The sequence below is a fragment of the Falco naumanni genome, chromosome 8, assembly GCF_017639655.2.
Source record: "Falco naumanni isolate bFalNau1 chromosome 8, bFalNau1.pat, whole genome shotgun sequence".
In the NCBI taxonomy this organism is placed as follows: Eukaryota; Metazoa; Chordata; class Aves; order Falconiformes; family Falconidae; genus Falco; species Falco naumanni.
In genome coordinates, this window is record NC_054061.1 from 23,659,275 (window position 1) to 23,673,844 (window position 14,570).

Below are 14,570 nucleotides of genomic sequence, written 5' to 3' on the forward strand. Positions count from 1 at the left end.
AAATTGCTCATCAAGGGAATAAGCAGAAAACTAAAAACCTCTACTAATTGAAAGAGGAGGAAGCAGCCCACAGCCAGGCCCCCAGCACCTTGAGTAAGTAGCAGCAACTTAGAAACCAAAATTAGGTCATTATTGAGCCTTGGAGAGTCAGCATATACAGCTTCCACAGAGAAGGGCAGACACATCCACGGCATCACACAGCACAAGGTCAGCCACGCTAGAAGCTCAGCAGGATAACAGCAGCCACATTCAAGGCCTTCATCACTGTTTTGGCTATGCTGCTTTACAGCTCAGCAAAAGACACCCCGTTTCCCACTAGCACCTCTGTGATAGAAGTTCTGGCTGCAGTAAACCTGTGGTGCTCATGGTTCACCAGCGCGTTAAAACACGGCTCTCCCACCAGCCCCACCGGGAAGGGCATGACTGGGCAGATGCTACACGTGCATCACTGATGCAGCAGAGTCCCACAAGAAATACCTTCTTAACAAGTAATTCCTAAACACACCATTTCTGAAGACAGAATAAATCCAAATAGCAACTTCTCCAGCATTAAGAGGAGGTGGTTTTCTCCTCAGATGTCTTTTCTGCAAGTAGAATTCCAAATGCGGAATACGCTTTGGCTCAGCAGTAGCAACTGGGAGAATGTACCCAAATAAGCCTGTAGGTTACCTTAAAAATATTTTACAACCGGTATTCTTTTTTCTGTTTTAATGCATCTATACACTTCTTTATGTATACTGCCTGGGTTATTTCAATACAAGAACCATGCTTTGCACCAGAAACACAAGGAATACTGTCTACACGGGCTATCACACCTCAAGGAACACCGCTTCCTCAGAGCACCGAAAACAATTTTAACAATCTACCAAATGCCTTACAAGTGCATCTGGGTAGTTTCCACTCCACTTGCTAAACAGTAGGAATAATTCACTTTTAACAAAGATTTGCCATCAGAAGTAAAATAAACATTAGCAAAACCAAACAATAGCTTTGAGCTTTCTGAGTAAAAGTCCTTTTCCCTTTCGGTTGTGCAACCTTTTATCTCTGAGCCAGCCAAGAATTCACTGCCAGAGAAGAATTTCATGCTTAATCAACTTTTGCCTCTCTCACATTTGTAGGTGTCCGATCTCCTCATCGTAACTGAAAATGTAGCATGCTCACGACACATTGACTGCCCCTGTAATTACTGCAGTATCTGAGGATGCAGGAGTGGTAACAGCACGTGAAAACTGCGACGTGGTTTTCCTACCCTGCTCTTTGAAACAACAAATTCATTTGCATCACACTTGCTGATGAAGGATCCTGCTGCTGCTGAACACGGGAGGATTCGGCTCATGTAAACTCTTGCACAATTTCTTTCATATTCTAATTGAAGCACTTAATCTTCTGCCAAAATCCTTCTTTAATACAGAGAAAGCCCACCTGCCTTCTGGTCTGAAAAACAGTCTGGATTTACAGGCGTATGGCACAGCTTTTCCTGGAAAACATCTCTGCTGCTCACATACCAAGCAACCCTACAGAGAGCTGGACAACTGTGATAACGATACGGTACCAACGACCTGCTGTACAAAGCTTTTGCAGACTCGCTGTATGCGAGAGAGAAGCCTCGCTCAGGAGGAAAGGTCAGTCATGTCATTTCGTTTTAATCTGTACGAAGTCTGAGACATGGCTTCCTAAACTCCTCTTTCTCCCATTCTTTTGCCATTTGATCCGAGTCAGATGAATCTCTTACTTTTCATTAATGTATTCAGCATGGTAAACACACACAGGGCAAATACTGTTGACTATCTATTCCACGTATTATAGGTTCTCATATAAAAGGATTTACAAAAAAAAGCAACACACATCAACCCACAGTGTTTTGTATACATCATTCATCTGCTCAGACATCTCTACATTAAAGAAGAAATCTGTCTTTTTTCTACCGATAGAAAACACAGAATTAATTTCCAAATCAAGATGATTCTTCAGACCCTCATGACCTTATTTCATCCTTGTTTTCTCCTGAAACAAGCTCCATCACAGCTTTGATACTGCCCTTACTTCTCCAAAAGAAAAGTCTTCTGGGTGGCACTGGTGCTGCAGAACTTCGCAGGGCGCGCTGAGCGGACTGCAGGGCCAACCAGCTTTTTCAGACTGAAGCATCTGTGGATAAATACCACCTCTCCCACCATCATCGGGACTCACAGGCCAATTATCTTTGAAATACACCTTCTGGTCATCATAAAGAGATATTTCAATTGATGCACATGTGCATACACAAAGAGGGACAAAAGCCTCATCTCACCTCCAGAATACAATAGAAAATTAAAAACTAGAAGACAAGGTGAGAAGCAAACAAAACCATTAACTCTGTCCCAGCCCAAACCCGTACAAATATAGATTTCTTAAATACACCAAGGAGAAAAGATGCCCTGAAACACCAGAAAATAAACTAAAATGCTGCTCTTCAGCTTCTGTGTAACTGAGCTAGACAAATGAAAGACTTTAAAGGAAAGCTGACATCGATCTGCAAAGGTGACTTCAAAGAGCCAAATGCCAGCTGCCAGGTCCCAGATCCCCACGCTAGCTGGAGAGACACAGCAGGCTTCCCAATGTGTCAAACACATGTTCACAGGGGGAGGCAGTCAGCATTCCCATTTTCTTTTCCCAGGGGTTACAGCAAATGCTGGGATGTTGGGAGACTTTATTTCTAATCTCTATCCTATTGCTCAGTTTTGGAGGGCTCACGGCAATTCAGGCTTCCTTTTCCAAAAGGCAATGAGTGTAACTCGCACGCTTCATCTTCCTCTGCAGCACTGCAAGGCTTGTGAAAGATTCATAGATAAAAAATAGCAAAAAGTACAAAAGTTCTTGTTTTATTTACCAAAAAGAATACTGTACATTTGCCACACTTAGATATTCATTTACATGATCAAGAGAACAGATATTTGTACTTGAAGCTTTGACATAGAGCGGAACTGCGTTTTCGCAGACACACTCCCTGTGCGCTGGGAGAGGATCGCTGAGAAGACATGACAACTCCTAGACTATTTTAAGAAACTGCAATTTTTAGAAAACAAGATTCACAACCATTCATCAGAGTTACCTAGTAAGCTAAATGCCATCACAAAAGGATTAGAATTATTACCAAACACTTCCTGGCTCAATACATGGTGCACTTTAATAATTATCACTAAGTCAAACTCACTTACTCAGTTTACCTGAAGAGTGTGGCTGGCCATCAAGCAGCACCTTATGGAAATGCAACAGAAAATGACCTACGCTAGGGGTGGCATGCCAAGCAACCCCACAGCCCTCATCACTGTGACTACACCGTGCAATGGTTTGCTTACCACCAGCTCCCCCAGGGTAAAACTGTGTACGCCGTATTTTGTTTTGAGGCAGGCATGCTACCGGGCATATGACGGTGGAACGCAATTAGTTAGATTTGCAGTATTAGGCTTACTATGTCTGAGAGAAGAGACAAAAATAAACATTGACCTAACGTATCTGTGAGAGTGTACAGATAGACAGAGGCCCTCACAGACATATGCAACATCAAAGCTCCTATTTGACCATGCTTTAAGTTAAATATTTGTGATAGTTAATTTATTTGATCTTCTGTATTTGTAAGGCTGAGGAAGCCCTCTGAAGCACTCCCAAAGACACTAAATGATTGGAAACGTTTGTCAGAAAACTGTATAAATTCTGCCAAGTTATCTCCATTGCTTCACAGACCCTTTCGATAACGGTGCCACCTACCTCTGCCGCAACAGCTGGCTTGCAAACTGCTGGAGGTAGACAAGCGTTATTCATTTGCCTCTCTGATGAGATGGAAAGCAGGACAAGAGGAGTCAGCAGAGGGACATGCCAGAGCATTAGATGGATGAACAACCAGAATTTCTGGATTGAACAATTTGCTGCTTCATTTTAATTACTGGCTTCTGAAAGACTCCAGAAACTTTGCCAATTTGTGCAACCCTCTATTCTTCGCTTTTGGCCTCAACGGTACAGTCATTTTGCAGACAAACAAGTAACAGATGTACAATCTATATTCACCCCAAGTCCTTTTATAGTAAAATGATTTCTGGCCAAATAATGTATATTAAAAAAAAAACAAACACACACACACACACACTAAACCACAAAACAAAACACTAGCTCTTGTATTTTAAGATATCTCCCACAACACCCAAACACACACTAAAAAACCTAAGATGACTTCTTCAAATGTTCTGGGAGGCCTCAAGAATCTTCTGTCAGGGAGCAACTTCTGCCCTCAGCCAACATCCGCACAGGGGAGAGCGGCCAGAGCAGACCACAAACATCAGAGAAGGCAAGGGCAGCTCTGCAGGCTCCTGCCCCCATCGCTAAGCACTTCTGCTCGCTGGACCAGGACACAACTTCTGGAAGGGCAGGAGCCACAGTTAACACTGTGCTCTCTGTGTTGTTCAGGCAACACGACGAGAGAAGTCCTATCTCTCAAGGATTTTCCCGAGGACCCTTCCGACACGAGAGTTTTCTCTGGGGCACAGACCAGGCTGCACAGGCTGCCACCACCCGAGCGGTCCCAGCACACCGCAGGACAGTTCCCAGGAAAATGGCTACAGGGTGTCCATGGGGAGGTGTCCTCACTTGCCTCTCCAACACTTCAGTCGGGAAGCTGCTGGGCACGTTTCCAGCTCATGATAAAGTACACACAGTTGCTCTTGAGAGTTGCAATGCAGAGTCCTGGAGGTCCACGCATCGCACAGCACTCGTCTGAGGACCATTCATTTCCAATACAATACGTCTATTATGCTGCTCTATGAATATCCTCCCCAAATATATGTTTAACGCTGCCCAGTTACAGAAGACAAACACTTGTTTTGTTAGAGATCCCATGGTAAATTGGAAACCAACACATCAAATTTCTACAGTATGTTAGTTATAACAGAGTAGAGCAAGTTACATATTATCCAAGCCTTTATGCAACAAAACACTTGTGAAAGGCAGCGCAACACTATTTTAGGAAGTGACAAAGCCCGGGACAAACTAAAGCTTATGTTTTCCAATAGATCCATATACCATGTTCTGCGTCTTGAGTTATTAGAACTACAATGCAGATGATCAAGGTCAAAACAACCAGTGCAAGGGAAACAATATTTAGTTAAAACAGGGGTGCACATCACGCACCTTCTGCCACCCACAGATCTGGGAGCCCTTTACAGAAGTAATTGGGAAGATGGCATTTCTCAGCAACGATGCTGCATGGGTAAAAGCACAGCCCTTCAGCATATAAAGTCCAAGCACTAAAAACCTGCTTGTTTTACTACGCTGACCCTTCAGAATTGAAATTAGCAGGATGTGATAAATGGGCAATTACTGCTTTTTAAGCAACAGCAGCTGAAAGTGCTTTTACCTGACTAGCAGGCTGCGGTCTTTGGTTGCAGTGATGCTGCAGCTCATAACTGCTGGAGGCCCGGACTAGATTTTATAATTTTTTTTTAACATAATCACAAATCAAATGGAATGAGTTGGTGTCACTTATTTCCCATACCAAATTCCCAAATGGACACTTTCAAACAAACAAAGAAGAAAACAAACAATAATTCAGCTCAGTTTGTCTAAAATGCGGCTGCACACTGCTCGCTGCAGAAGTCTTCCAGCGGTTGGAACGGCTGCTTCACTGCTGCCTGGCAGCACGTTTCAAACTGTTCCTCTCAGAACCGGCAACTTACGGTTTGCTCCTCAGCTAGTTTCAACTTCTAATATTCTAGATACCAAAGAAAATCATGTTTACCTCCCCCAGCTGTGAGATAACCCTGCTGAGCAGGACATGCTCCATCCACAAGCACTCCCAGGGGACCAACCACCATCCTGCAAAGCCTGTCGGATACAGTCATGCCTCCTGCCCTCACGCACACCTCCCGAGGATACAGCACCCAGAAGGGACCAGGAAAAACAACCGCTTCTCTTGTGGTTTTCTTTATGGTTTCCTGCGCTGGGAAGTATTTTGATTGTGATCATCATGTGCTTAATTCAAACTCAAGAAGCAGCCCAGATGCTTAAAAATAAGCTGGTACCGAAGAGTGTTGATGCATTAGCATGTTTTGCATAATTCATTTCATCATGTTGTGGAGAGCTCTCCAGTTGCCGCTTCATGCAAGGTCACGATGGCAGCATTTGCATGTGCTCCTCCATGGCTCCTTCCAAGCACCCGGGCATCAGCCTTCCCTGCCCAACCGAATCAAGCTGAGAAGGAGGTCTGCAAGCCAGGCTGCAGGGCTGCTGCTGCTACTGCCAGCCCTGTTCCACCATCTCTCCTGGAAAGCCACCCTTGAAAACTACAAGCAGGACAAAGATCTTCGCAATTTTTTAAACAATTCTAAATTTGCAGTTCCTGTTATCTAAGAACACTATGTGGTAGTACCCTGTTAGCACCTTGATTTAAAAGGAGCTCAAAAAGTTTACAACACCCTTTCACACGAAGCTTCGGACTTGTGCCTAACCCGACATCTGCCACACACATCCCCTCACACGCCAGAGCACACTAGCAAGCCACGGTGGAAATGGCACTAAGCTCCACTGAGGTCATCACTCGAGTCCTGACAACAACTTGTGCAGCAGAATTTGCACCAAAACCCAGGACACCGATTTAACTTCCCCATGCTACAAGTCAGCACTGGGCAGTGCTGATATGGGACCATTTCATCTGGATGTCAGTGGCGATGGTGCCACTTGAGGACAAACCCTTCCCCAGGACCCTTCCCTGGCCACTTCTCGCTCAGGAAGTTGCTGCCCAAAAGCAAGTGTCACACGCTGCAGGAAGACCAGTAGTTGGGTCAGCAAAGAAAAGCAAAAGCAAAACTGCAATGAATCACAGGGATTTTCCACTTCTAAAAATGAACAGTAGGCTGTATTCATTCTCACTTCTCTGTTACCAAGTTGGAAGAAGAACAGCTACAACACTGAAAAACGAGCAGAAATGCTGAAAGCTCAAGATTAAAAATGTATTTGGGGGTAAAGGCAGGAACTGGCACTAGGTTTGCCTTTGGTAACATCCCAGAGACCAAACAAAAGATCAGAAAGTGAATGTCAAAGCTTGGCTTTACTTTAGGATGTATTCCAAGCAACAAATAATGAGGGGAAAACCCAGCTATTCCTGTAGGGTCTTTCACTCCCTTAGCTCAGAACTGACAGACCAAGACGACAGATTTAAAACACCTTTTCCAACACACTAGGAAAAAAAAAAAAATCTTGTATTCAGCAGATGCCAGGCTCAAAATGACAAGGAAAGACTGCCTGGGCCCTGTTAAAAAGAGAGGCGGTGCTGATCCGCGACAAAGCAGCAGACCAGTCCCTTTTGCAACTGTAAGGAGCACCCAGCACCCAAAACCCCACCTGAGACAAATACTCCCCTTCTGAAGTAGCCATACAAGCACAGAACATGGGTTGATAATTAGCATGCATACCTTGAGATAGCTGCTTTATTTCAAAAAAGATCTGGACCCTCTAAAAAGTTGCCTGAATAATTCACAATCTTTGTCAAATGATGCAAAAATACAATAAAAATAGCAAGTACCACCATGTACTTTCAAACAAGCGCATGGGGGAAAATCAAATGGGTTTGATTCCTTCCGTGTTTCTGCTGAGTTTTGCTATTGGGGGTGTGTGTAAAAAAGAAAAGGTTTCTGTAGACTTTAGCACCTTTTCACACAGCAGGAGAAGCTAAAGCAATTTTTTCTTTTTTCAATTCAAGATTAAAGGCAGACTCCAGTGGCTCTAAGTCATTCAATCATCAATAAAAAACAACTCAACAGCTAGTGTTTTATTTAAGATCACCTTGTAAACTTTGAATTCCATTTTGCACCTCTCTCAGATTCTTCCCCTAGCATCACCCACTACACCCAGTACCACAGAAAAGACCATCTAACACCTCCGGGCCAAGCTCTGCGTGACCTTGATTGTGAAGACAAAACCACACCTTTATCTTGCACACAAGGTTAAGGAAGTTGTTAAGAGATGCTTAATAAAGCTTCAGGGCACTGGAGGAAAGATGATGGTGCAGGTTAAGGGTAAGGGCAGGGGGTCTGCTAGCTCATGCTCGGCTGGAGGAACGTAGTGCCCACAGGAGCATCTCCCTGTGAGCCCAAGGGTCGCTGCAGACAAGCCAACAGTCTCAGGACACTGGCACAGCCATGGCAAGGACCTTACCCCACCAGGAGCTAACCCCACCAGCACTGCGCAGAGGCCCGGCCCCTCCCCAGAAGAAACATGGGACGTGGGCCACCATGTGCGGTGGCTGCGGGGTCCTCCCTGAGCCCAGCACCGCACAGGAGCTGCGGGTGGGAAGCAGGGTCTGTACGGCAAAAAAACACTGCCCACACCTAAAGTGGAAAAAAACCAAAACAAAACAACGATCCTGCCAGGCTCATGGATGTGTACATTTCTCACCCCGCTGTGTTTTCCACCTTAAGAAGTTGATTGACCTGTTGTTATTCACCTTAGACAAAAGCAGGGAGTAATTTGGAAGGAAACATGACATGATGATGGGTTTATACAGCACAAAGCAGATTAGGAAACCTCTCTGCCATCATTACCATAACTGGGTTTGCACATTCAGGCTTTCACACCCACCCAAGGTGCCCGGCCGAGCACCCCCCGCAGCACCCCTTTCCCGGGACAGCCCCGCCGGGACAGGCAGAGGCGAGGCGCAGGTTCAGCCCCACCGGGGGCAAACAGCTAGCCCTGTCACCTGGGTCTTGTGACAAAAAGCCCACCACTTTCTCTCAGGCTATTCAGAGCTTATGAACAAGTGACACACACGGTTTGACAGAATGGGTTCATACCTCCATCATTATCGCCCAATAAATTAAGGGGATTATTTTGTATGGAAAAATGGTACACAGAAATACATGTACCTACATCAGCTTAGCCATTTTTTAAGTCTTCCAGGTTTGCAGGATCTGAAATTAATTTTAGGAACGTGACTAACTAGCTGCTAGCTAAATATCCACCACAGTACCCTTGTATTCCACTCACCAAAAAAAAAAAAAAAAAAAAAAAAATCAGTTTTACAAAAATACTCTTCTGTAACATCTAGATGGAAAAACTTACAAATGCCATCTACCGATGTACAAGGCAACTTGATGGATGTGTCACCACCAAGTACTACTTCACTCTGTAAATTTAACCTGTCAGAAATATATATATTTAACAACATGATTTATTAGATTGTTTCTTCAAGCAAAAGGTGTCATTGCTTGAATCATTTAAACAAGACCTCAAGGAAAGAGCCCAGTGGCAGAACCGTGTCGGAGATGAGGCCTGAAGAACACACAGAAGGACTTTTCAGTATCTGAATTTTTGAAATCTCCTTTCCCTGAGGTGGTTCCTAAATCTAATCTAGTGTCTCTCAGCTTCCACAGTACTGCTTTCTATTTCCACACAAGTCATGCCTATCGGGAGTACAGGGTCTCAACTGAAATTAGACCCAAGAGACTTCTGTTAAATTTAGGAATTACAACCAGGAACCCAGTGCCCCACCAAAGTGAGGGAACGAATACTACCTCGCAGGTAACTCCTGCAACCACATCAAGCTCTTTAATCTGCAGACTCTAAACCATATATATTATAAAACAATGCATAATGTATTTGATAGATGATCAGGAAGAGGAATGGAAAACAGCTGGGAAATGTTACAGAGTTTTCACACTGAGCTTTCAAATTCTTTAGCAATAGACACTAAAAGTCCCTTGACTGGTATGGAAAATGATGCTTGGACAAAATCCACTGTGAAGAAGGAAATTCTACCGGAACGAAGAAGTTCCTGTTAGCAAAGCCTTGGGTTCATTCAACAGAAGCAGAGCTGATGCCCTGCCTCCAGGCAGGTACTACCACGTTAAACTGAGGATGGAGCACAGCAGGGCCAGGAGTGGGATGGCAGAAAGACCTCCTCCTTCCACACTCCCCTCACCCTTCAGACCCTTCCCTCCATCCTACAGGACCGGGCACAGAAGACTCCTTTGTAAAATGAAACAACACTTGGTGGGGGTAAGAGGATATTTCCTGTTAACCTCACCGCAGATTTGTAATCCAGCAGTCAAATTATGTCAATCACAGCTCATTAGGCAACAATTTACCCTGCCAACTCTGTCCTGGCTGCTTCCTACAAACCACGTGTCATTTGCAAACGTGCAACCCCGTTACCAGTTCAGAGAAAGACCACCCTGCTGCAGGCGCTGGACGCCTGGCTTTTACCACCACACCTCCAAACGCACGGCTCGCTGCACTGGATGGCGGTGCCATAATGTCTACAGACCCATTCCGGGCACTTGGTTTGTGACTGCACTTGCACACGCTGAACAATGGTTTCCTATGCAATAAACTAGGGTTTGTTACCAGAATTCATAATTCACGCACACTTGTCCCATGTGTCCATTCGATAAAGCCAGGGAAAAAATCCAACACAGCTGAGGAGGAAAAGTGAGCATGTTGGGGAAAGGACAACGGTGGGAGGTTCCTGCAGACAGGCAACCGAGCTGAGGGGCTGTGCCAGGGCTGGCAAGCTCCGAGTCAGCGCAAGAGCTGGAATCCACCTCTCGGTATATCCAGCACCCGCCACCAGCAAACTGGGAGCTCGGTGGCAGTAACACACCACCACCTCCCTGAACTTTACACTCTTGCATAAACTTGAAACCAAGGGAATTATTTCCCACGTCCTACCAAAAGGGGAGGACTCACATCAGTTTGAGAGGATAAAAAAAAATGTTTAGCTTGCAGACAGAAACCTGGATCTCCCTTGGGTTATCCTCCAACTTTTTCTCCTCAAAGTCTATCCCATCAAATATGATGCCTTCCTGAAACAGACAGACCCCAGCCCTCGCTAGCAGAGACGCATATGAATCTCAATACAACAAACAAGCCAGAGAAGCACATTTACTACAGCAATCCCAAAACCAGCACCAGAAGACACAGACCCACTAGGAAAATCCTCTCATGTTATTTGCCCAGCAGACCAAGAGGTGTGACACAGACAGACCCAGCATTGCTGTCCTTCACCTCAGTCAGGCACTGCCGCAGGCAAGCTCAGCGCATCCTCAGTAATGCCAATGGCACAGTTACAGACTGGAGGAGCATAGCTATTAGTTACACTGGAGAGCTTCACCAAAAAAGCATGACCTGGAGCACTTCCCATCATCTCCTGCAATTTATGCACCTCAGACCTCAAAGAGCGAGGCTAACCGAGGAGGCAGCAAGGTGACTCTATGTTTGGAGTGGAAAAAGTACTTCACCAGAGACCTTCCTCAAGACTACATCTGCTAACAACCCAGCAAATGAGAGCTAGCACACATGGGCATCTCCTCCAGGCACACCGCCGCTCATCCATTTCCTTGCTGAAGGGACCACAAAGATCTTGTGGAAGATCAGGAGACTATATTTGAAGTGGAAAAAATAAAACAAGGCAATGTCATGGCACTTGTGGAAAAAAACGTGGGCAACCTGTGCTCTCCTCACGGATGTGCACTTGTTTTAGAGGGCTATGGCTCACTGTGCTGGTTCTGTACAAGGTGAGAAGAAAAAAATACTTTTGTGAGGCTGCACAGGAGGAATGTTTCCCACACAGCCCCACTCTTTACATACAGAAACAGAAACGAACCGCTCAGCGTGATGACCGTATACCCCCACACACAGCTGCAACTCAAGCAAGCTGCATGTTCATCAACACCAAAAACAGTCTTGGAAACTTCATTAGCGATATGAAGATTGCTGTTGTCAACAAAGCCCCTCAGGACCTCACCAGGGCTCTCAGACTGTGTGAGCAATGCTTGTGCCAGGCTAATTTCTTAAGACAGCATGCAAAGAAGGTGAGATTTAGTCCTTTAACCTTCAGCATCTCCTCCTTCATATGCCCATCTCCTGACTAATCCTCTCACCCTACAGAAAACATTCCTCATCTTTTTTTTCCCCAGCCACCATTCCTTTCTCATTAATCCCTGCTGTTCTACTGCCTACCCCGTTCTGGGGTCTGACCAGTGGCACAGTCATCTTCCCCTCAGAGCCACAGAGAAAACAAAGTAATAACAGCCTAGGAGTTTATTCTGTCATAAACCGGCCAGATATTTCCTGGAAGCTGCAGCAACCACCAGCCATCCCCGGCTGGCTTGGAGAACAGGCTGAAGGCAATTTTGGGCTGTTCCGGGCCCCATCTTACAGCTCCTCCCAATGGGAGCGGACCATCCGGCACCCTCTCCTCCCTCCAGCAAAGCTACAGTACTCGTCCTCTGACCCTTAATTTAAGTCAGTCTTCTAAAAACCGATGCCACCTCCTCCTTTCAAGCACCTCAAGAAACTACAGGCACAGCCCTGTTATCTCCCATATTTATGCTATACGCACCTAACTCGCTCTCCTTTCCCAAAGTGACATCCCTTCCTTGTACTGATCCAATCAATCAGTCCTAACACAAAACCACTGATTTTCTCCCACCGACCACGCGCACACATTAAGCCAGGCACCCTTCTGGTAGGTTAGGATGAATCACGACTCGATTCTGAGCCACGTGCTGCGTGCGGGGATATCTCCCAGCTGTAGAGAGACCATGGGTTTCCCCGACGAGAGCAGTGTGCGATCGGGCTTTTTCCATTCTGCCTAATCATCGTAACATCGCACTTGTCATTTGGCTCGTCAGTGGGGGTTCCTGACTGAATAGGCTTATTCTTTTCTTAGACATGATAATCTAATTGGGTCTAACCAGAAATAATCCCCAACACACACCAGTTTGCGAATCCTCGCTCAGCACCAAGAGTATTTCAGATACTGGGGGGGCTGCGCTAGTATCCGATCGGGAATTACTCTGGCAGCAGCGGCTGGCCTCGCGGCTCTCGCATGGCACGGCAGGCACCGCAGGCATGGCATGCACATGGGGCTCACGCCTGCTCCCCCCTGAGCCCCTGGTTTTCACATAAACGTTGCTCAGAAGTCAGAGGGAGCCGCAAGAACGGAGGGGTTGCGATGCCCGGCGCGCACCCCGCGGCCACCCGAGGGAAGCAGGCTGTCTGCCCCAGCGCTGCCCTTCCCTGGGAAGTCCTCCCGGGAAGGCGATCCCAAGCACGGAGCGCTCCTCAGGTGAGGGGACGGGAGCGGGACACCAACCGGAGCCCGGCCCCAGCCCAGCGCACCCGCCGGCCGGGGCCCGGGGGGCGCCGCCTCACAGCCGGCCGGGGGGCGCCAGCCCGGGCTCCTGGGAGCCGCCAGGCCGAGGCCAGGCCGCCGCAGGGCTCCCGCCGCCAGCTTCTCGCCACCGGCGGCTCCTCGCAGGTTCGCCCGCCAGGAGGGGCAGCCCCGCGGCGGGGGAGACCCGCCCGGGCTCGGGCGAAAGCGGCTCTTCGGGGGATCCCGAGACAAAGAGCCGCAGCCGGCGCACACGCCTGCCCCCGCTCCGCTCCCCGCGCTCCGCCGCCCCGTCCCGCCACCCCGGCCGGGCCGCGAGGTGCGGGCGGCACCGCCCCGCCGAGCCCACCTGTGCCGCCGGCCCGGCCCGGCCCCGCCGAGGGGGGAGCGCGGCGGGGCAGCTCCCTCCCGCGCTCCCAACTTTTCCGCGGCCGCCGCCGCCCCGCACGCCCCCGGCCGGGCGCGGGGCCCCGCAGCTCCCCCGGCCCCTTGGCGCAGGCCGGCGGGCAGAACGCGGCGCCCCCTCCCCGGCGGCCCGACCCGCTCCCCACAGACAATGGGGCCGGCACTCACCAGGACGACGGCGAAGCGCTCCTCCAGCTCGCCGGGCTCGGGCATGGGCAGCTTGAGGGGCACGCTGTGCGCCCTGAACTCCGTCTGCTGCGAGTCCACGCTCCCCGCGTTGCCCATGGCGGCGGCGGCAGCGGCGGCGGCGGCCCCTCCGCGCTGCCTCCGCGCTCCGCGCCAGGCGGGCTCCGCGCCCCGCGGTCGCCCTCTAGCACCGACGGCGGAACGCCGCGCCGCCGCCCGTCATGGCTCGCCGCCCTCCCCCCGGGGCGGGCTCGCTCCGGCTCCAGCTCCGGCTCCGGCTGCGGCTCGGCGGCGGCTCCCCCGCATGCCGCCCCGCCGCCCGCACAAAGCCCCGCTCCGCCCCCGGCCCGAGGCGCGCTGGGACTCGTAGTCCCGCCGCCGCCCGGGGCAGGGAGGGCCGGGGCCGGTCGCCGACCCGCGGGGGCGGGGGCGACCCCCCTCGGCGTCCATTTTACCTCAGCGGGCGGCGCCGGCCCCCGCGGCCAGCCCCGGACCCCCGCCTCCCCCCGCGGGAGCAGCCCGGCCCGGCGTGCGGTGGGGCGCAGGGCCCGGCGCTCCGGCCGCCTCGGGCGGTGGCCGCAGCCTGTCCGGGGACCCTCCGCGCGTCGGGGCCCGGCGCCTTCGAGCCCGCGGAGGCGCCTCCGGCCCCGCTGAGGGGCTCCGGGGGGCGTCGCCTGCCACCGGGCTGCACCCGCTGAGGTGGGGGCAGCGGGCCGATAAATGGCCGTGGGTGCGGGGGTGACACCACCTGAACCGATCCACAGGCGAGGCCTTGCCGTAATCAGGGAGCATCCTTCTCCCGAGTGCCTCAAAGCTGCCTGCTGTTCGGGTGTTATTTTCCACT

The 14,570-nt window shown here is 49.5% G+C and overlaps 1 protein-coding gene across 11 annotated transcripts in view; it reads right to left on the reverse strand.

Annotated features, from left to right (window-relative positions):
* The window catches only part of FMNL2 (formin like 2), a 152,702-nt gene extending 138,739 nt beyond the window's left edge, over nt 1–13,963 (reverse strand). For 3 of the 11 annotated variants that reach the window (XM_040604059.1, XM_040604055.1, XM_040604060.1), the window contains exon 1: nt 13,709–13,962. In XM_040604059.1, coding sequence (XP_040459993.1) covers nt 13,709–13,825 — 117 coding nt within the window. In that variant the 5' untranslated portion in view covers nt 13,826–13,962. Of the gene's footprint in view, nt 1–13,708 lie in introns of all 11 variants that reach the window. The other 8 variants (XM_040604058.1, XM_040604064.1, XM_040604054.1 and 5 more) reach the window with 7 other exon arrangements.
* Between the last annotated feature and the right edge of the window lie 607 nt (nt 13,964–14,570).